This window comes from Chinchilla lanigera, unplaced genomic scaffold, assembly GCF_000276665.1.
Source record: "Chinchilla lanigera isolate Chin_1 unplaced genomic scaffold, ChiLan1.0 scaffold00060, whole genome shotgun sequence".
NCBI lineage: Eukaryota > Metazoa > Chordata > Mammalia > Rodentia > Chinchillidae > Chinchilla > Chinchilla lanigera.
In genome coordinates this window covers 6697023-6717117 of record NW_004955461.1, presented here as the reverse complement: position 1 = coordinate 6717117, position 20095 = coordinate 6697023, and the positions used below count along the sequence as shown (strand labels likewise).

Here is a 20095-nt window from a genome sequence, read left to right as displayed (position 1 = left end):
ACGGGATCCAGGTGGTGGATAAATGAGTTAACAGGTGTCAAATGTGTAGAATAGGGCTGTTGGATGTAGGCACTCAACAAATGTTAGCTGCTGTAACAAGAGGAATACCCAGTATTGCCGTCCTTCCTATTGAAAAGAAGTGTCTGCTCTTAGGATTTGCTTTGCTGGCCCAATTTCAGGCCCTGTGGTTCCCATTATCCTGCCTCTACATCATCTTAACTTTTCCAAGCTCAGAATCAGATCCTGCCTAGGCCTGGATCCAGACCTGACACTCTCCATTTACAGCAAGTTCATTAAATGAACATTAAATATAAAGTACCTAGTATAGTCCCTAGAATGTAAAGAGTGCTCCCTACAAGGAGTGACCAAAAGATAAACTGTTTAAATTTTTTTTTTAATGTTGTAGTAAAACAACACATTTCCATTAACCTCCCTCAAATACTCTGCCTGGTTTGAACACACTTGTCTCACCACTATCTTCCCACTTTCTAGAGCGGTTCTGGAAGTTCTCTTTCATGTCTTTTGTTGTTCTGTCCTGGCTGCCTCCGTGCTGTGAATTGATTAAACATTGACTTTGCATAGTAGTTTTGACTTTGGAGAAGAGCAAGAAGTCTCACAGTGCCAGATCTGGAAAATAAGGTGGATAAGGACACACCATAATGTTTTTCCCAGTCTGCCTTTCAATCAGATCACGCCCAATAGCAGAATTCACTGTAGTTCTAATTGCTTCTCATAAAGACACTCACAGGAGAGCACTTCCAGAACTGCTTCAGAAAGTAGCAAGAGCAATGGGATAAGGGTCTCAGAAGCAAGGGAAAATATTCTGAATGGGGATTAATGGCAGTGTCTTTTATTTTAATAAATTTAAAATTTTGACATTAACCATATATTTTGACCACCCCTCGTACTATTGGTGAAAATCAACTACAAATAAAGTTACTTTGAAGAGAGGTTAAATAACTTGTGCCAGACAAATCCCAAGTAATCAATCGGTGGAGCCCTGATTCAGATCCTACACTCCTGCCTTCAGAGCCCAAGGAGCACTCCTGTCCCAGTAGTAGCAGGGCTGGTATCTTGTTGGGGGGAACATTCCTCCCTACAATGCAAGCTCCCAGGTTGGGGAAGGGCAGTAGAGAGTCACAATCCTTCCTTTCAAGGCCTATAGGCAGGAGCTCCCAGCCTGGGGCATCGGCTGTATGCTCCCAGACTACTGAATCACCTTCCACCTCCTGGGCTGGTCTGCAGACACTGTCAAAGGCTCATGAGTCCAGCTGGAACCCAAGAGCCTCCCACACTCTTCTTAGCCAGCAGAGTTTCCCATCTACAACTGAAGTTTTCAGAGAATGAAGACTCACTTGGGTTTTTTCTTTGTCTTGTTCACATTTTTATTCTTTGCTTAAGCAGCTCAATGCCCTATTCTGGCCTGTAGTACTGTAGGTCAATACTTTGCTCTGATCCTGAGGCATACCAGGTTCTCCGACAAATCAGTCCCTTGACTTTACCCCTTACTTGCCATGTGACCACAGAGAGGTCACTTCCCCTCCCTGGCCCCAAAGAAACCACACGTTCCCACCCAAGTGCTCCCCTTCAAGTTCTTGGTGAGAACACTGTTTGAGGTAGCCCAAGCTGTTCTGTGCAATGGCTGTTCTGTTCATGGCTGGGAAGGGATGGCACCCAGACCAAGTCTTCATATATGATCAACTTCTCGGCCTTCGGAATACAAAACTTGCTCTTTCCTCTTTTTCCCTTTGCCTGCCATACGCGGCAAATCTCAAACACAAGGTGTGGACACAAGAGGATGCAGACAAAGTTTTAAAATGGAAGCCACCTGTCCCAGCGAAGGTCATTCTTGCCGACTACATCCTCTTCTTTCCATTTACTGTATAGTTGCTGAGATCCATAACTTTGACTGACACCTCAGGAGTCAATATCTTCCTTTAAAGTGTTAGTTTACACCCCCAAATAGCCCTGACTTTGGTTTTACTGGTCAGTCCCAGCAAGCGATAACAGCTGTGTCTGTCACCACCAGCAAACAGGGATGGGTAGTAAAGCTGTGTGAGGCCAGGCAGAAGGACAGAGATGGAGCAGTGCAGCTGCTTGTTATGGCATTTTGTAGCTCCTCAAATGGATGTGGACAGTAACGGAGTGGTGATCAAAGGAACATCCAAAGGTTTGCTGTTTGAATGAGGAACCAGCCCAAGCCTAATCTTCACCTTCTCTGAGCCACCTTTGCATGACATCCTGGAGCTGAGATCTATGGCCATCTTGGTGGTTATAGACACTCCAGTGCTGGGCAGGAGCAATACAGACTTGCCACCTGAGCTTGTGAGGTAGCAGATAACAAGTATATGCATGCACGTGTGTGTGTGCATGTATGTGTGTGTGTTCACGTACAAAGTATTTGAAACAGACCACTGCCAAAGACCATCCAGAGACAGGATGCTCCTGGCTGCCTGCCTCTCCCTTTCCTAACCCTGTTCTCCCCACACCCCTTTTCCCTGTCTGCCACAGCTGCTGCTTCCAGCACCGCAGGTGCTATGAGGAGGCCGCCGAGAGGGACTGTCTCCAAGACCCTGCCAAGCTCAGCGCAGATGTTGATTGTGTCGGCAAGAAGATCACATGTAGTGAGCATCTGTGGGCACCCCGGGGGCTGGGCTGAGAAAAGCCTGTTGAGGGACCCAGGTCTGGTCCTCCTGCATCATCGTCATCTCCACTGGCAACACCATCGCTTGTTCTTAGACTTCTAAAGCAGGATGGCTGGCACCTTCAGCTCATATGCAATCAATCTGTTTTCAATTGAAGCAACACTTGATCAACAGAAAATTTGACTTATAGTTTTCCCTTTTATTAGTATATGTTTGCAATACATAATAAACACATTCATCATAGGGAATTGGTACATATACATATCACATCTTGATCTTTTTCATTTCTCCTTTCCCTCTTCTCCCTCCTATCTCCCTGTATCCCCAGCCCACTGCTCGTCTCCACATAGACTATCTTCCTGGTTCCTATCATTCGTCTTTCACTTTACTCTTTAAATCAGTTAGACTTTGCGTTACTCATATGAGACAAACCATACAATATTTAACCTACTGTGTCTAATTTATTTCACTTAGCATTACGGTCCCGAGGTACATCCATTTTCCCACAAATGACTCAAATTTACCTATTTTATGACTAAGTAGTAATCCAGTCCATATAAATACCACATTTTCTTTATTCATTTGTTTGCAGACATATGAGTCTTTCCAAGATTTAGCTCCTAGAAGTTGTGTTGCTATAAACATGGGTATACATGTACCCCTGTATATGATGTCTTCCATTCTTTTGGAAGGGTACCCAAAAGAGGTATAGCTGGGTCACATGGAATCCCTACTTTCAGTTTTTGGGGGAATCTCCCTACTGATTTCCACAGTGGTTGTACTAGCTGCTATTTCCACCAGTAATGAGAAGCGTTCATTTTCCCCTACAGACTTGCCAGCACTTAGTATTTTTTAGTTTGTGGTGAATAGCCATTCTTTCTGGAGTAAGGTGGAATCTCAGCATTGACTTGACTTGTTCTTTTCTAATGACCAAAAACACTGAGCTTTTTCCATGTACTCATTGGCCCATATACTTTGAAAAGTGTCTGACTTATAATTTTATACTTGTAGCAACCCTGGAGATTTGTGAAGGGCTGAGTACTTGCTACTTAGGCACTGTACAACAGTGGAGCAATGACTTAATTTCTCCGATGGGAAGGCGACAGCCTGCTTCAGGGAGATGTGGGAATTAAATGAAGCAGTGATTTAAAATGGTTAATGCAGTTCTTAGTACATGTTAGGAACTTGGCAACGTCCATGAGGTGGTAGTTCTAAGTGAAAGAGACTTGTGGGGGCTGCTCATTGTGAGAATCTGACATGTGCACGTTAAAATCTCAGCTCTCCACCCTCTTGGCTGTGTGACTCCAGGAATTTTGCTTCCTGTCTCTGGGCAATCCCAGTAGAAGGTGTAGAGCAGGCAAAGGCACAGAGGGGAGAAGGAATGAAGCATGTTGGGAGTAAGAGAGTGGAGCCGTCCATAATACCTGCCTATCACATCCCATGGTCTCTACACACCACTCTGATCTTCCTGACAACACTATCAGAGGGGATCATCACCTGCAGTTTTCACACAAGGAGAGAAAAGTGAAGAGCAATTAAGCAACTTGCCCAAGTTCACACAGCTGAGTCACAGAACCAAGGTTTGAACCCAGATCTGATTGACTCCCAAGTCCAGGTCACAAGGACAGGCTGGAGCACAGAACATCAGGAGAAGGTGGAGGAAAGCCCAGGTGTGAGCCACTAGAAAAGGTGCCCAGGGAGTGCAGAAAACAAAATCCATTCACCCACTTCCCAGATATGTGTTGAGCGTCTACACCAGCGCGGGACCACCTCTCTGAGCAGGGGGCCTTGTGACCTTTCGGACTGTCCTCACAATAGCCAGACACTCATCAAAGACAGGTGACACAGCATATTAGATGGTGACAAGAGCTATAGAGGAAATTAATTCAGGGAAAGGCACAAGTGGACTGCGATGGGGGTTCCTTTGAAACACGAAGGATAAGTCAATGGGAGGCTTCTGAGTAGATAACCACATGCTTTGATCTGAGTTTTCATTTGTTTGTTTAGGTGCTATACTGGGAATTGAACCCCAGGCCTTGGGCAGACTAGGCAAGCACTGTACCACGGAGCCACATCCCAGCCCTTGACCTGAGTATGAAAGCATGCTTCTGGCTCCAGAATGAGAATGGACTGGATACAGGGAAGGAGGCAGGAGAGGAATTAGGAGGCTACTGACACAATCAGGCAGGAACTGATGGTGGAGTACAGAGGTGGAGACGCGGTCAGATTGTCAGTCTGTTGGAAGCAGAGCTCATAGAGTGCCAGGTGGCCTGGGTGTGAGTGTGGACAGCAGGTGTGGGTGTGGTCCCCAGGATAACCAGCCCAACTGAGGAGACGGCAGTGGCATCAGTGTGATGAGGCAGAGCAGGGTGTCATTCAGGGACTCGCATTATCTCTTGGGATTTACGGGAATCTTCTCACCGTGCTTTGTCTTTGCTCATGCAGAGTCCACAGACCCGTGTGAGCACCTGCTGTGCACTTGTGACAAGGTTGCCATAGAGTGCTTGGCTCAGTCCAGCATCAACTTCTCCCTCAATCTTCTGGATCCCTCCCTCTGCCTTCAGACTCCAGGTAGGAAGAATGGGATCTGCACCCAGTGGGGAACTGATGACCTGGGCAGGAGCTGGTGTGGAACCAACCATTGCTGGGTATCTGCAGATGGCAACTTCCACACCTTCACACACTTCCAAACTCCGTACTCCAAACAAACTTTCCAACGTGTTTTCTTTTCAGAGACAACCAGCCAGAAAGGGCTGGCAACACTGCTGCCTGGAGGTAAGGTTCCCAGGAGAGAGGGCTCCTACAGGAACCCCAGGGGCCGATGGTGATGAGAGCAGGTAGAACCATGTCTTCTGCCAAGCCTGCCTGGCCAAGATTGAAACAACCTGTGGCACAAGCCCATCCCTACTTCTCTTGCCGGGAGACCTGAGTGATACTGTTTCAGATAAGCCCAAGCAAAACACCTCAACTCCAATGGCTCTAGCATAGACTTGGTCCCTCAGTACTGGACAATGGTAGTCTCCACAGGTAGACATGGCCATGCACTGGGTCAAGGTGTAAACTTAATCCAAAGAGGACGTGCACCCCAAGTTCTTTCTCTCCCCCTCCTCACTCTGCAGTCAGAGCTCTAATATGCACGTGATGAGGACAGGACCTTGTCACGCTGGGTACACTCCTGGTTGCAGTGACCTACCAGGAGCAGACCTATCCTGTCATCCCCTACTTGCTTCACATGCTCCCCAAAACCCATAGCAGAAGGGGCAGCCTGGCTCTGACAGGGCTGATAAAGGGGAGGATAATTTCCCTGTGTGTCTTCTCAGGATAGGGTGGATTCTTAGTAACTGTACTCTGAACTAAGCAAAAGATGGTTCTTACTTTCAAACATGGCTTTTAAGGAAAACACAGGATACAGTTTGCACCTACCACTCCTTGTCCACCAGAGTCTCCATGATCTCTCAGATCCAACACCTTTGGGCCCCTGGGGCTGGGACATCCATGACACTGCTTGGCAGAGCACCTCTCCTCTCCCTAGGCAGGGCCCTGTCTCTCAGAACTAACTGTGCTGTGTTTGTTAAAAAGCAAGCTGGCATGAGTGTGTCTGTGTGTATATGCATGTACATTTCAGTGTGTACGTACATGTGCACGTGAATGTGTACACATTGTGCAGTGTGTATGGGCATGCGTGGGTGTGTGCATGAGCAGATGATGGTGCATTGCGAGGGTCTATGAATGTGTCTGTGAGGTGTGTGCATATATGTTGTGTCTGTGTGCCTTCTGGATCCAGTCTGCCATCTTCCCTCCTACATGAACAGGGCTGTTTTAGGATTGCAATCCCCTGGGGGTTGCAGCCTTTCCACCATCTTAAGCCATGTCTGGTAGAGCCCTTCTTCTTCCCTAAAGCCTGGCAGTGGCTATGGTTTCTCTAGAGCTATGGCCTTGATGGCTGCCCATGCCCAGGAGGTATAAGAGATCGAGGGACTCCTCAGACAGAAGGGACAGCCCTTTCCTGGTGGAACCTTTCTCAGCCCTCCTCTGCCATGGTCCAGGTGTCCCCATCCTGTTCTCCTTGGAGACTCTGGGCTTGGCTTTGACACTTGCTGCATTGGCCATTTCTATTTGAGGGTATCTTTTCCCAGTGGTTCCTGCAGAAGCCACGGACACCAGCCTGACAGCGCACTCAGGAGAAGGTGAGCAGAAGAGGGCTGGCTGTCACCCAGCATCCCTCTCTCATTTGTGCCCGTGCCTTGCTTGTTGGCAGCAGATCCCCTACAATGTCCCCTACCTGCTTTATTATGGAACATACTCAAGTGTACTCCAAAGCCCCTCCTGAGGTTCTTCATGGCTGCTGTGTCTCTCCCCTACTTCCTCAGCCTCTCTTCTACTCTGATTCCCACCCTGTGGAACCACAGACAGCATGCAAAGTGCCTACTCAGCTGGACTTGAGCTGAGATGAACAGCAAATGCTTTTCCTAGTATCAGTATATTCCAAGTGTGACATAAGGACACACAACATGCAATATTGAAATGGTCATCTGAAATCCCGGTTGAGATAGGTATGCTGTATTTTTAATTGCTAAATCCAGCCAGCTACCCTTTAGAGGCCATCTGCCTTTTGCTTCCTGGAGTCAATACTTCTGTCCTCTGTTGCTATTGTTCTGTACCAGGAGGACAGAAGCAAAGCTCATGATCTACCTCATGCTTGGCTGGCCCTAAGTGGCCAAGGGGATCTTATCCTTAGCACTTCCCACATAGCCCAGGCCTTGGGGTCCAGGCCCAGAGAAAAAAAGAAATTTTACCTGCACCCACTGTATTTCCAGCCCAAGCCATGACAATGCCCAGCATGACTGACAGCAGCAATCTCCATTCTTTTTGGGACAAACCCTCAGCTCCAAACACAGGATCATGGCCACATTGAACAATCACAAACTTTTGCCAAGTCGGTACATTGGTCCACGTCTGAGTAGTTCAGCCTTAACTATGATCCCCTTGAGGCATAAAGAAATGTGGCATTGATCTCTGGGAAAGATGCAAATGCACTGGGGCTCCTCAGGGATTCTAAGATCTAACTGCAGGAAGACAGTGGGTACACATGCATGTTCATCCTACAGCACACACGTGCTCACACCCATGACCTGGCCAGTTTGCACAAATGTCCTCCAAAGAGGTCATCTGATCACAGTCTCAAAATGAATCACGCTAGTGCAGATGGGAGAGTTTGTGAGGGGAAGAAACAAAGAAACAGGGCTTGTCACTGTCCTCACCATCATGTGATGACACAATTAGGTTTGAGAATAGAATCAGATCTGAGACAGAACCTTTTCAGCTATGTGACTTTGGAAAAGTGTTTTAACCTCTCAAAGCTCTGGTTTCATCATTCATGGAGGGCAGGGATCAGCAGCCTTCTTGAAAGGGCCGGAGACTGAGCATCTTGAGCTTTGTGTGCCGTGGAATTTCTGCCACTATTTAACTCTGCTGTTTAAGCATGAAAGCAATCTTAGATGATTTGTACATGAATGGCTGGAGCTGTGCTGCACACAGTAAAACTATTTACAAAAACAGGCGGAGGGCTGGGTCATGGTTTACCAGCCCTTGAAAAGGCATGACTGTGGCTCTCTCTCAGTGTGGCATGAGGAAAAAATGAAAGTGACAGGAGAGATTCTGGACCAGCATCTTCCAGGAATTCTAGTGTAGCTGTACAAAACGGAGCATACCACACAATGAATGCTGGACCACTAGCTGAAGATACAGAATCTCATTTAATGCTGATATGATCCAATGAAAAAAGTGCCACAATCTGCATTTTAGGAAAGTAAACTGAGATGCACAAAGAGATGGTCTGACACATACAGCTGAACAGCGAGGCTTAACCGAGATGCCTGTGCTTCTGTCCTTACTTCTGGACCACACTCCCTCCACGGCTGCCTTTCCAGACAGCCTTTCTCACTCCACTCCCAAAGGTGCCGCCTGCTGTTCTCTCTGCCAACACTCGAGCCTGGCCCTGGGCTGGCCCTTGTGCAGCAACTTGGGTCCTGCTTGAGCACCAGCAAGCAGCCAGATGCCCTGGCTGGGTTTCCATGGCATTTCCCTCCTGGTCCTTACCCCCTAGACCCATTTCTCCTGCAGATGACCTCTGCCTGGCTTGGACACCCAGCCGGATCCATAAACAAAGCTGGGTGGTTTCTTTTCACAGTGGCTGCTGAGAGACCGACCAGTCTTGCAAGGACAGGTAAGCAGAAGGAAACCTCAGGAGAGGGTGGTGTGGGAGCCAATGGTGTGGTGTCCAGTTCTGGTGACCTCTTCTCAATAGGGGCTGGAAGAAATATGATTATACCCATTTTACAGAATATGTAGGTCAACAAGGGTCAGTGGGCTTAAAGTTGAAAGTCATTCAGCAAGTAGTTTGGGAGCCTGACCCTTGGCCTCGGACTTCAGGCTGTAAGATTTTTTTTCCCCATGACCCAAGAGTGGGTTAGGGAGCACACAGTCTTACTGAAAAGTATCTATGTTGAATTTCACCAGCAGAATTAACCTAACCATTTCCTTTGCCTGAGGTGATTTTAATCATAGATCATTTATTTAAAATATATGTAACTGACAATAACTTCCTCAGAATAAGTAAATGGATTCTTTGATGTTGATGGCTTCCAACACAAGCCTCATGTGTCTGCTCTGAGTACGTCGTTGCTGGCCCTGGGAGGCCCATCATTACACCCACCTTACAGATAAGGGACAGTGTCATTTGCACACGTGGCTTAGCTTAGTTAGGAGTCTTGGTTCTGAGTGCATAGGTTTTCTTTTTTCTGGCAGTACTAGGAATTGAACCCTGGGCCTTCTTACCGAGCTACTTCTTCCACCCCTTTTCAATTTATTAAAACTTACTCTTCCCCGGGTTGGGTTTGAACTTTTGATTCTCCTGCCTCAGCTTCCCAGAGTACTGAGATTATACTAACTAGGTTTTGCTTTTGAAAAGAATAACCTGTCCCCTTTTAGGATGGTCCAGATCCTCTCTCTGGAGGGTATTTGTGGTGGGGTATTTTTATCCACATCAGTGAACTTGATCTTCGTAAAATGTCTTGATTCCTGAACACATTCAACTGCAGGCAGCTTCTCCCTTTCCACAGAGTTTTTTTGGTCACCGTCTCTTGCTCTTTGTGGCATAGCCAGAAGTAGACTAGCTCACCTTCAGCCAGCTGGTCTGGCTTAGCCTCCTGCTGCTTTCTAGCTCTGTGACCTTGAACAAGTGACTGCTTCCTCTGACAGTGAGCCTATGTGTTCGGGCTTCCCTCTGCTCTGCAAAACCTCTGATATCATCGCTGTCCTAGGAAATGTCACAGTGGGAGGTGGACCAGGACAGCAGGAAGCTCATGGGCCCCTGCCCCTCTTCTGTGAATATTAAGCTGGAGGTGGCTCTTACCCTACCTTTCTTCCTCTCTTTCAGAACCTAGGCAGGATCTGGAAGGCATGGAAGCTGCTAAGGCCACACCTGCGCCAGGTAGTCATTTGGGTTCTTCCTCTGTGTCACTGTGCCTGATACAGCTATAAAATCAATACATCGCAAGTGAACCCTGGGGCTAACATCCAAATGGAAGAAATCACTGAAGCCAGTTTACCTTTACATCCCCATCCATAACAATGAAACAAATGAACTCAAAAGGTCAATTAGCAGAAAGAAATGGAAAATTACCTTGTGAAGAGATGCATTTAGAAAAACCCAGAAAACTATATTTAGTTTCCCATTTGAATCACTTGTAATTCCCCAATATAAAGACTGACACTTTTAACATTCGAAATTTTTCCAGCCTCCTCCTCCCAAAGCATGTCTAGGAACAGAAATAAGATGAACTTGAGTTCACTTGGTGGTTGTGATTTTCAGTCAGAGTTGTATTAGTAATACAACATAATGTTCTTCCCTTGACATTAAATAGTTTTACGCAACATGAGTGGTAGTAGCTGTCTAATGATTCTTTATGTGCAAACATAACTTATTTAACCAAGTATTTATTATTATTTATTTTATTGTGGCACCAAAGATTGAACCTGGGGCCTTCACACTGAGCTGCATCCCCAGTTCTTTTATTTTATTTATTTATTTTTTTTCCGGTACCGAGGATCAAACTCATGACCTTGCATTTCCTTTTATTTTTTATTTTGAGACAAGTTCTCAGTAAGTTACTAAGATTCCCCAGGGCTTACTTGTGATCCTCCTACCACAGCCTCCCACAGCATTTTGTTATTATGTATAATAGGTATGTACTTTATTTAAGCCCATCCTCTTATGATTAATTCATTATGTTAGATGTTTAGAATGGACTATTAGACAAAGGATAAAATTGAACAGTCTTGCAGGTCACAGGAAGCACTGCACTTTATTCTGAATAGACTGAGAAGCTGTTGAGCACTTAGTCAGGAAACAGAGGGATCGAGGAAGAGTTTCACTTGTCTACAAAATTGTGTCTTGTGAGGTGGCTCACTCTCTCTACTATCTGCTTTGCCTATTCGCTTGCTATGAGCATAGTCCAGTGATGGCAGACCTTTTAGAGACCAAGTGCCCAAATGGCAACCCAAATCCACTTATTAATTGCAGTGTCAATACTGCAATTAAATCCGAATACTGAAGTTTTAGTTTAGGAAAAAAAACTTACGCATTTGTCTCTCATGCCAACAGAGAGGGCTCTGTATACCTACTGAGACACGTGAGCCATAGGTTCACCACCACTGGTGCAGTCACCTAGCAGCTACACAATTGCAAACGTGGCAGAAACACAGGCTTGGGCACCTGTCACACGTTCCAGGCATGAGCTGCCTTCCAGGTGGTCTCAAGTAGACTCCTGTTATGGTCTATGTGTAAAATGTGCCCAAAAGCCTCATGTGCTCAGAGATGGGGCACTTGGAAAGGGACTGCATCACTTAAGAATTCATGGTTGAATGTACTGTTAAGAGGTGGCTGAGGAGGCGGGTCACTAGGGGTGTGACCTGGAAGGGTGTATTCTTGTCCCTAGCTCTTCCCTTTTCTTTCTTTCATTCTGTATGGGCTTTAAGCCTGTTGGCCAACGCCACCCACAGTCAAGGTCTCCCTCCTCAGCTTGCTGGCCTTCATGCCAGTCATCTTGGAAAATGCCCCACAGACACACCCAGAAGGGTGCTTTACCTAACTGCTAGGAATTTCTTTTTTTTTTTTTTTTTTGGTTTTTCTCCGGTACCGGGAACCGAACTCACGACCTTGCACTTGCCAGGCAGGCGCTTTGCGGCTGAGCTAAATCCCCAGCCCCCGCTAGGAATTTCTTAATAGTCAAGTTGACAATCACAATTAAAGGTCACTGCTCCTGTCCATGTTGAGACAGTCACAGTAAAGCTGGGAATGCTGTTGTAGAGTTTATGGACACCGGGAACCTGCCTTGACATCTGCAAGCTGCGTTTGAGGAACACTCTCCTACTGCTTTCATGTTCTGATGGATGTACCTGTATCTGGCCTTGACCATGTGTCCATCAGCAAATCTCTTTTCGAGCCCCTTTTGAATCTGATACAGCAAGGTGTGCATTTGCAGGGTCTGCAGAGATTGTTGCCACAGCTAAGGCTGTCACCCTTGTCCCTGATGGCAATAGCTCTTCAGGGTTGGCGGTGCCATCCATGGAGAGCAGTCCTGGGCAAACAACTGGCAAAGGTAAGAAGAAGTCAGAAACCAGGGGACGTTCTGCCCTCTCTGCCCCTGGGATCCCGTGCTTTGGTCTTTCACAAAGCACCTTCAGCTACCTTATCTGATTGTGACCTTCTCTCTGGTGTGACAGATGCCTCCTCTCCCTTACTGAATAAGCACCATGAGGCTCAAGGGGACATGCTTTGTCTGTTGCCATGGTACTTCTGTGAGCTAAACCTGGAACAGGAGCTCTGATCTTTTGACCCCTGACCTGGTACTCTTACTGCTGTGCTCTATTGACCCGGAAGGAAGAAGTTTGGCACCATGCATACCATTGTTTGGGGAAAAGAAGGAAATGCGTGGGTTCTAACTGTCCTCCCCCATGTCTTCTCCTCCCTCTGATGCTGACCAAAGGCCCTGCTCCTCCTGAAAGAGTGACAGGCAGCTGGACACAGAGGAGGGCTTCGCTAATAGCTAGGCAAGCCCACCCTAGCATCTAGCACAGAGCTCTGGAGACAGCTGGGCTTGACAGCTGTAACAGAGGAGGGAGAGCAGGAGAAGAACAGACAGACAGACTCACACACAGAGAAGCCAGAGATGGAGAACAAAAAAAACAGGGTTCTGGAGTGCAGCGCACCAAGTGTGCTAATCTGATGTGGCTTGAATGCCTAAGAGGACAAGACTTCCCCCAGGAAGCGAGGCTGGACCTGGTATTATAGCGTGGCCTGGAGAGCACCTCTGCTCCTGGGAGACCCCATCTTTTAGGGAGATTTCATCAGGAGTCTTGTGGAGAACAGGACGTTGGGCAGGAAAAGGCTTTCTCTCTAAGACAGTGCCTCCTAAAGAGTCCACTTATCTACGGGGAATGGCAATCTGAGGTGTGGGACACCGAGTTTCCTGGGACCACCCAGAGTTGTCCTTGTGCAAACTGTAGTGCTACCCTGAACTTCCTTCCTCCCCTGAGAGTCCTTGTCCCTAATCAGCCTGTGATAGATTCACCTTTTTGCACGTGGGAAGTGAGGACGACATACAGGTGATGGTGCAGCTTGGAGAGATGCTCTTCTGTCTGACATCCTGGTGTCCGGAGGAGTTTGAATATTATGGCTGTTACTGCGGGCGAGAAGGAAGAGGCGAGCCAAAGGACAACCTGGACAGGTATGGCTGCGTGGTGCCCATCCTGCCTGCACCTGCAGAGCTCTTGTCTCCACTGGACTTGGCTTCAGGTTCAGAGAACTTGCTGTGAGCATCCCTTCTCTTGCGGAGTGGCTTGATGGCATGATACGTGTGTTTTCCTGATGAGCAACTGAGGCTCACTCTGATGTATCTGAGGTCATTCATCTAGGACAGGGTCAAACCACGCTGACCTTGACCTCTTGATTTGGGAGGCTAGAGGCCATAAAGCAAAACCACAGATGCTACTCCCCCATGAGAGCTGAGGGGAAAAGACACTTCACAACACCCCAGATTGACCCGTTTTATAGTAACCAACACGTAGAATTTGGATTTCCCTTTGGTTTGCCCTGCAGCAGGCCACATGGAAATCAGCTTCTCAACAAGTTTTATGTAAAACTTCTAAATTTTGTATCTACCACTCTTGGATGAATTTTCACCAGCTGCATATACTCATTAACTTGTTCCTTCATAAATGCATTCAACCTGGATGTTCTGTGGTCTGCTCCATGCCAGGCATTGTGCTAGGCACTGGAGGTACAAAATAAGGCAGAAAAAACAAATAACAAATGAGTGCTTGAGCCCAACAGAAGCTTTGAATGTGGTGAACAAGGTGGACAAGTTGACCAAAATACTGCACAGTACAATAAATGTGATAGAAGATACAGAGGAAACTATGGAGTCTCCCCCCAAGTTTGAGGAATAATCAGAAAGTAGGTGGTAACTTTAAAGGTGGGAAAAGATCTGCATTCAAAGGGCTGGGTGTGTGCCCTTTGGGGTGGTGTGGTTGTCACAGCAAAATCCACAATCGTGGGTGAAGTTGACAAAAGAGAAAGACAAAGCTGATTGTAATTAGGTAAAGGATGTAATGGCAGGAATGTGGGGAAGGTGGACCGCTATAGATCAAGGAGTGTCTGAGGGTGGATTACTGGATTATGTACCACCAACCACACAACTCCGCCTTGGTGCTTTCCCCTACATTCACTGTCAGGCTGACCTATCAGCCAACCTATGTGGCCTTCCAGGGCAGGAAACTGGGGGCTAAAGCAGCATAAAAGGTAGGCCTGGTAGCGCATGCCTGTAATCCCAGCACTATGGGAAGCTGAGGCAGGAGGATGATGAATTCACATCCAGCCTGGGCAACCTATCAGTTTAATGAGACACAGTCTCAAAATAAAAATTAAAAATAGAAAAATGGGGGGCCTGAGGAAGAAGCTCAGTGTGAAGGCCTTGGGTTTAGTCCCCACTATTAACAAAAAATAGTTAAAGGAAGTTTTGTTGTAGCAAATTTTGTGCTGACAGTGTTAAGTTTCCTGAGTCCATAGCCCAGTGAGATAGGAACCTGGCACCCTGTAGCCTCTGAGAGGAAGTAGGGATGATGCTGAAGGTAAACACTGATCATATTTCACAAAAATAGGAAACGTGACCAGCCAGGCAAGGAAAGGACACTATGGCTTCCTGGCAGCCATCAGAGGAAACTAGAAAACTGACAGCCATAGGAGAAGCCCTTGCCGGCAGGGTTAGCCACACCGGTTTTATGTCTCAAAGGCTGTGTTCCCATCTGCAGTATGCAGTATGTGAGGGACCATGTCAGCGATTACTGAGAGAATATCCATCCTCTCTGACTTGCTGACTTTGGGGTATAACTGTTATGTGAAGTGCCCCCCTCCATCCCCACCCTTGGAAAATGCTTGCATAGGATCCTGTGATTCTTTTATGGCAGCAGTCTGATGCGCCAGGCCCTGACCTTTGCCACTGGGCTATGCGAACTTGCGAGGTGGGTGGTTCCTCCAACTGCAGGCAACTAGGTCGGTATAAATGATACCTAGCTGAACAAAAACAAAGGTTGTTAAAAGCTGCAAAAGAGTCCAACATGGTGGTACACAGTTGTAATCTAAGCACTCTGGGAGACTGAGGCAGAAAGATTGCAAGTTCCAGTCGAGCCTGGGCAACTTAGTGAGACTCTGTCTCAGAAGTAGAAAATAAGTTAAAAGGGCTAAGAATGTAGCTCAGTGGAAAGGCCCTGGGTTCAATCACGAGCCCTGAAAAAAAAAAAGTAAAAAGGTGTGGGTCTCTAGGGGGTGATGAGTGGTATTAAAGGACGAGGAAGAGTTGGAAAGAGAAGATGAGGAGAGCAGTGATAGCTCCTATAGCCTGGGAGTAGCCCCTATCCTAAAGTCTATCCAGCTGGGGGGCGCTGAAAATAGCAGGCTGTGTTGGGTCAGGCAGGGGCATCTACAAACAAGACGTGATTCCCTTCCCACATTCACTGAGGCTCTATGCTGCACTAAGTCTTTATTTAGAGTTCTTTATCTATAGCTACTATGGTCTATTTTAGGCCAAGGGCTCCAGGAGCGTCCCCTACAGATACGAGATCAATTACTCTATTTTGCGAAATGTTGGATAGAGTGGGGACACTGCTAGCTTGCAGCAAGCCTTCTCGTAAGATGGGAAAAAAAAAATGACTCCATTCCTGAAAGTATCCTTTTCTTAAAGACTCCATTTGTTACTTTAATAAATGTGCAAATACAAGAAAAAAACTTGAAATAATAAGCTGTATACAGTGTGATGGACACTGCCTTACATATGGCATCTTTGTGCAGTACATAACTCAACCAACCATACACAACGAGGCTGGGCTGTATATGGGTCAGCCCTGTGTGCCCTAGGTGGGAGGCACTGGTTTCTCCCACTACTCCAGGGAGTGTGAGTGAAGCAGGCCTGGGTCAGCAGGGAGCTGAGAGCAGTAAAAGGTTCTCTTGGTCATAGGTGCTGTCTGTCCCATCACTGCTGCCTGGAGCAGGTGAGAAGGCTGGGCTGCCTGCCGGAGAGGCGTCCTCGGTCTGCAGTGTTGTGTGTGGACCGCACACCCAAATGTAAGTGCTGTTGCCTGGGCAGTCAGTGGTGCCCTCCTGCAAGTGGGATCTGGCCAAAGCTCGGCTTCTGGATGCCTTCCCAGCACATCTTCATCTGTGGCATGACGTCGCACTCTTCCCAACACTGAGACACATCTAACACCAGCACCACAGTCTGGCTCCAGTTCCAAAGCCTGAGCCAGTTGCTTTAAGTCACTGAGCTGGTTAAAAGCCCCTGGAGCAACCTGCAACCACATGGGAAGTAGCACTTGTGTTCCTCCCACTTCACAGAGACAAGCGAGGCCCCAGATGACAGGCAGAGAAGAGGGAAGAGGTGGGGTCTGGATTGTGAAATGTGATCAGATCTCCAGCTGGCTCTGCACCTTCCCCTGTCTGTTCCTGAGAAGTAGACCCTTTCCCAAGTGAAGACTTCTAAAGAACCCCATTAAAAGAGGGGCAGCTCTGGTTAAAAGGAGAGGTGGACCCTTAGATCCACTCCTCCCTGGAAATCAAGGTCTTCTGTAGCATTGAAGGCCTCCACCAGGGACAGTCAGAAAACTGCCTCCGCTGTGGTGAGCACACAAGAGCTCCTTTAGAGCTGTCCGCACTCAGCTGCACTTCCTTCTTCGAACATGACAGCAGATGCATTTCCTGCACACTCTGCAATTTAAACAAAAGATGCTTCCCGGGGAATCTCACAGGAGTCCTCTCAGGACTTATTCTTCTCGTCAAGTTTGTTGGGAAGCCACTGGCTGGGCTTGTTGTTCTCCTCATCCTGCCTGTGCTCTCTCTCTCTATGCTGTCTTGCTTTGTGTTGTCTTTTGTGGTCAGCGCATCCTGGGAACTGTGAGCTTACAAGTCACTCACTCATCCATCCAGCTATCCACTTCCCCAGCAAACCCTCACTGCAGACTAGGAAAATAACAAACCTGCATGACCCCTGCCTTGGATCCCTCACAGCCTGGGGGAGGGACAGGCTTCACCCCCTGAGGTGTGCATTCCGCTGAGGGCCAGAGAATGTGGAGCAGGCGGCAGGGTGGTGAGATTGGACAAGAGTTGAAAAGCAAAGGGGAAATCCAAGCAAAGGAGGAGAAACACCATGTCTTCCTATGACATTTAGGAACAACACTGGGTCTGTACTGCTGGGGCAGGAAGTAGGGATGAAGGCCTGGCTGTGGTGCAGGGTGAGGCGCAGGGGACAGATGGACATCAGATCATAAGCTCCAAAGACCCATGCACAAAATGAAGACATTTACAATTTTTCCTATGGGGGAGAGGACCCCATGAATGACAGCTTAGACTGAGGCCACGCCTAGGGGCTGGAGGCTCCTTCACTGCTCCTCCAGTAGCTCAGGATCTGGAAAGGCTGTAGAGCAGTTGAACTTCTACAGAGCACCCCAGTCCAGGCCCTCTGTGAGCGGTGAGCTGGTACCTGGGTACCAGCTCTGGATGGTGGGAACTGAAGGCCCCTCAGTGCCCATTGTATGCTGTCACCATCTTAAGTACAGGGAGAAGGACAGTCACTCTGGAGCCCAGGCCTTGGTACATCTCACTCTGCCCTGGCCCCCAGCTGTGTCCCTCCTCTCCTCTTCCTGTTTCCTGCTGCTAAAATGCAACCAGTATATCTGAGGTCCATGTGGAGACCAGTACAGGGGGTGTATAAAATCTATGTAGTAGAAACAGAAAAAATGATGAACACTTCACAGTAAGATTGGATAAAAAAACACATACCTTTAGCTCCAGTGAAAGCTACAGACACAGAGGACTCTGTTTGCAGAAAGCACATCTGTGCCCGGCATCTTCAACACATTACCCCCTCCACATGCAATCTATGCATTAAAGAAAGGGAAGTGTTGCCCGAGCTAGCAAACAAAAATACATGAAGCCTAGGTAAGTCTGAATTTCAGATAAAAAAGTGGTAATTGTTTAGTGAAAGTCTGTTCTCAGGGGACATCCTTTCAGATATATGACCTGACATTCACGTTTAATTGACCATCCTGTATTTCATCTGGTAATATTAAGGCAGAGTAGACAAGAAACTCCATTTGACAAACACAGAAATGCTGGTCCAAAGATGTAGTAGTTCACACCAACAAATATTGCCCAATGCGACCGTGGGAAATGCTACCTGAGGATAAAGTTGAGTGCCTGGATAGGTGAGATCCACCTTCAAAGTTCTTTGTGGAGCAAGAGAGGCGAAAACTGAAATAGAGAATTACTGTACGGTGTGATTAACTCGTAACCTGCTGTGAGAGAAAGAGCCACTAGGGGGCGGTGCTCAATGGGAGCCCATAGGAAAGATGCTTTCTTTAGCCCGGGGCTCAGGGAAGCTTGCTAGGGGAGAAGACCCGTAGCTGAATCTAGGCAGAGGATGGTGAGTCCGCCAGGAGAAAACAGATTATTCCTGGCACAGGGCTCCTTCCCGAGGGAAGGGCTGCATTGCTACCAGCCGGGTGTACACCAGTTGCTACGTGGAGGAAAAGGAGACAGGGCTGTCAGGCAGGGCTGCAGGCAGGCAGGTGACGGTGGAAGTCCGGTGTGTTTCCCAAGATGTCTCACATCCACCACTCTGCTCTTTTCCTCTAAGGTGTGGGGCAGAGCCTGTGCGAGAAGCTGCTCTGTGCCTGTGACCAGACAGCGGCCGAGTGCATAGCCTCTGCCTCCTTTAACCGAAGTCTGAAGTCATTGGATGGACACGAGTGCCAGGGCAAGCAGAAGCTGTGCGAAGACAGCGTGCTGGGAGGGCGCTCAGCCTCTTCGGTTGGCTCCAGCTCTGAGGAGAACAGCGAAGAGGCCACGACCCCTGCAGAAGGCCTCAGAAGGAGGAGATTTCTGAGACAGTCGCCTGGTCCCTCAGTGGCCAGGCCACCCCAGGGAAGTTAGATCCCCAGAGAGCATGGCAATCACCCCTGTAGTTCTGCCCTGTGCTCCCCTCTCCACTGGAACCTTAGCAGAGGCTCAGAGGAACAGAGGCAGCGAGATTCCTGGTCACACGCATCCTGCTCTTTGTCAGCTTCTATGCACGGGGCACCCCGAGAAAGCAGATGGCAGGTACTTGTGTATGTCCTGTGTGCACTCTGGCTGCCCAATAAACATCCCAACCCACGACCTGTGTTTCTTTTTACATGTTAGTTGTAAATACTGGTGCATGAGTAGATTGTAAAGGTGAGATGACAGACACAACAGAGCAAAAAAATATCAAACTTTTGTGGACGCTATTTTTTCCTTCTATTATAAAAACTGGAGTATATTCAATGAACTATGGCTCACCAGTGACCTACTAATGATGCTTGCTGAGGAGTGAGAGGACGGCTTTTCTGGTACCCGCCCTAAAATACATGTACAACCTTAGTTATTAAGACAGCAGCTATTTGCCACCATGAGAAATCACTAAACTTGAGTTTTTCAAACTAAGATTTATCCCAGTAACTGGAGTTTTGGGGGTGCAAAGTCTCCCCCTCTACCACAGGCAGTATAATGCAATGGCAATGTAAAAATCTGAAATTCTAAGCATCCATCTATCCACCCAGTCACCCAGTAGTTAGTTACAGAGAGCTTACTGTACAGAAGGCAAAAGGCAAAGTGCTACAAGAAGCTCCCTTAATGTGGACGGACATACAGACTCTTTGGTTTGCAACATGTCTCAGTTCTCAAGTCTCAAAACTCATGTGTCCCTTAGTGCAATGGTCCGGAGTCTCTGCCTGCTCTGCAGACACATTGGAAAGTAGAGCTTATTAAGATTTCAGGGTTTACTGATGTGTTCATGGTGTGAAAGTATTCTGAACCTGAC

General features: G+C 47.6%; 1 protein-coding gene across 1 annotated transcript in view; it reads left to right on the top strand.

Moving 5' to 3' along the window:
* Oc90 (otoconin 90) overlaps positions 1–19188 on the top strand; it is a 31835-nt gene extending 12647 nt beyond the window's left edge. Inside the window, exons 5-14 of the mRNA XM_013521301.1 lie at positions 2512–2624; positions 5091–5216; positions 5379–5420; positions 6782–6832; positions 8836–8871; positions 10084–10137; positions 12191–12307; positions 13264–13435; positions 16220–16326; positions 18893–19188. Of these exons, the coding sequence (XP_013376755.1) occupies positions 2512–2624; positions 5091–5216; positions 5379–5420; positions 6782–6832; positions 8836–8871; positions 10084–10137; positions 12191–12307; positions 13264–13435; positions 16220–16326; positions 18893–19188 (1114 nt within the window). The remainder of the gene's footprint in view (positions 1–2511; positions 2625–5090; positions 5217–5378; positions 5421–6781; positions 6833–8835; positions 8872–10083; positions 10138–12190; positions 12308–13263; positions 13436–16219; positions 16327–18892) is intronic.
* The last annotated feature ends 907 nt before the right edge of the window (positions 19189–20095 follow it).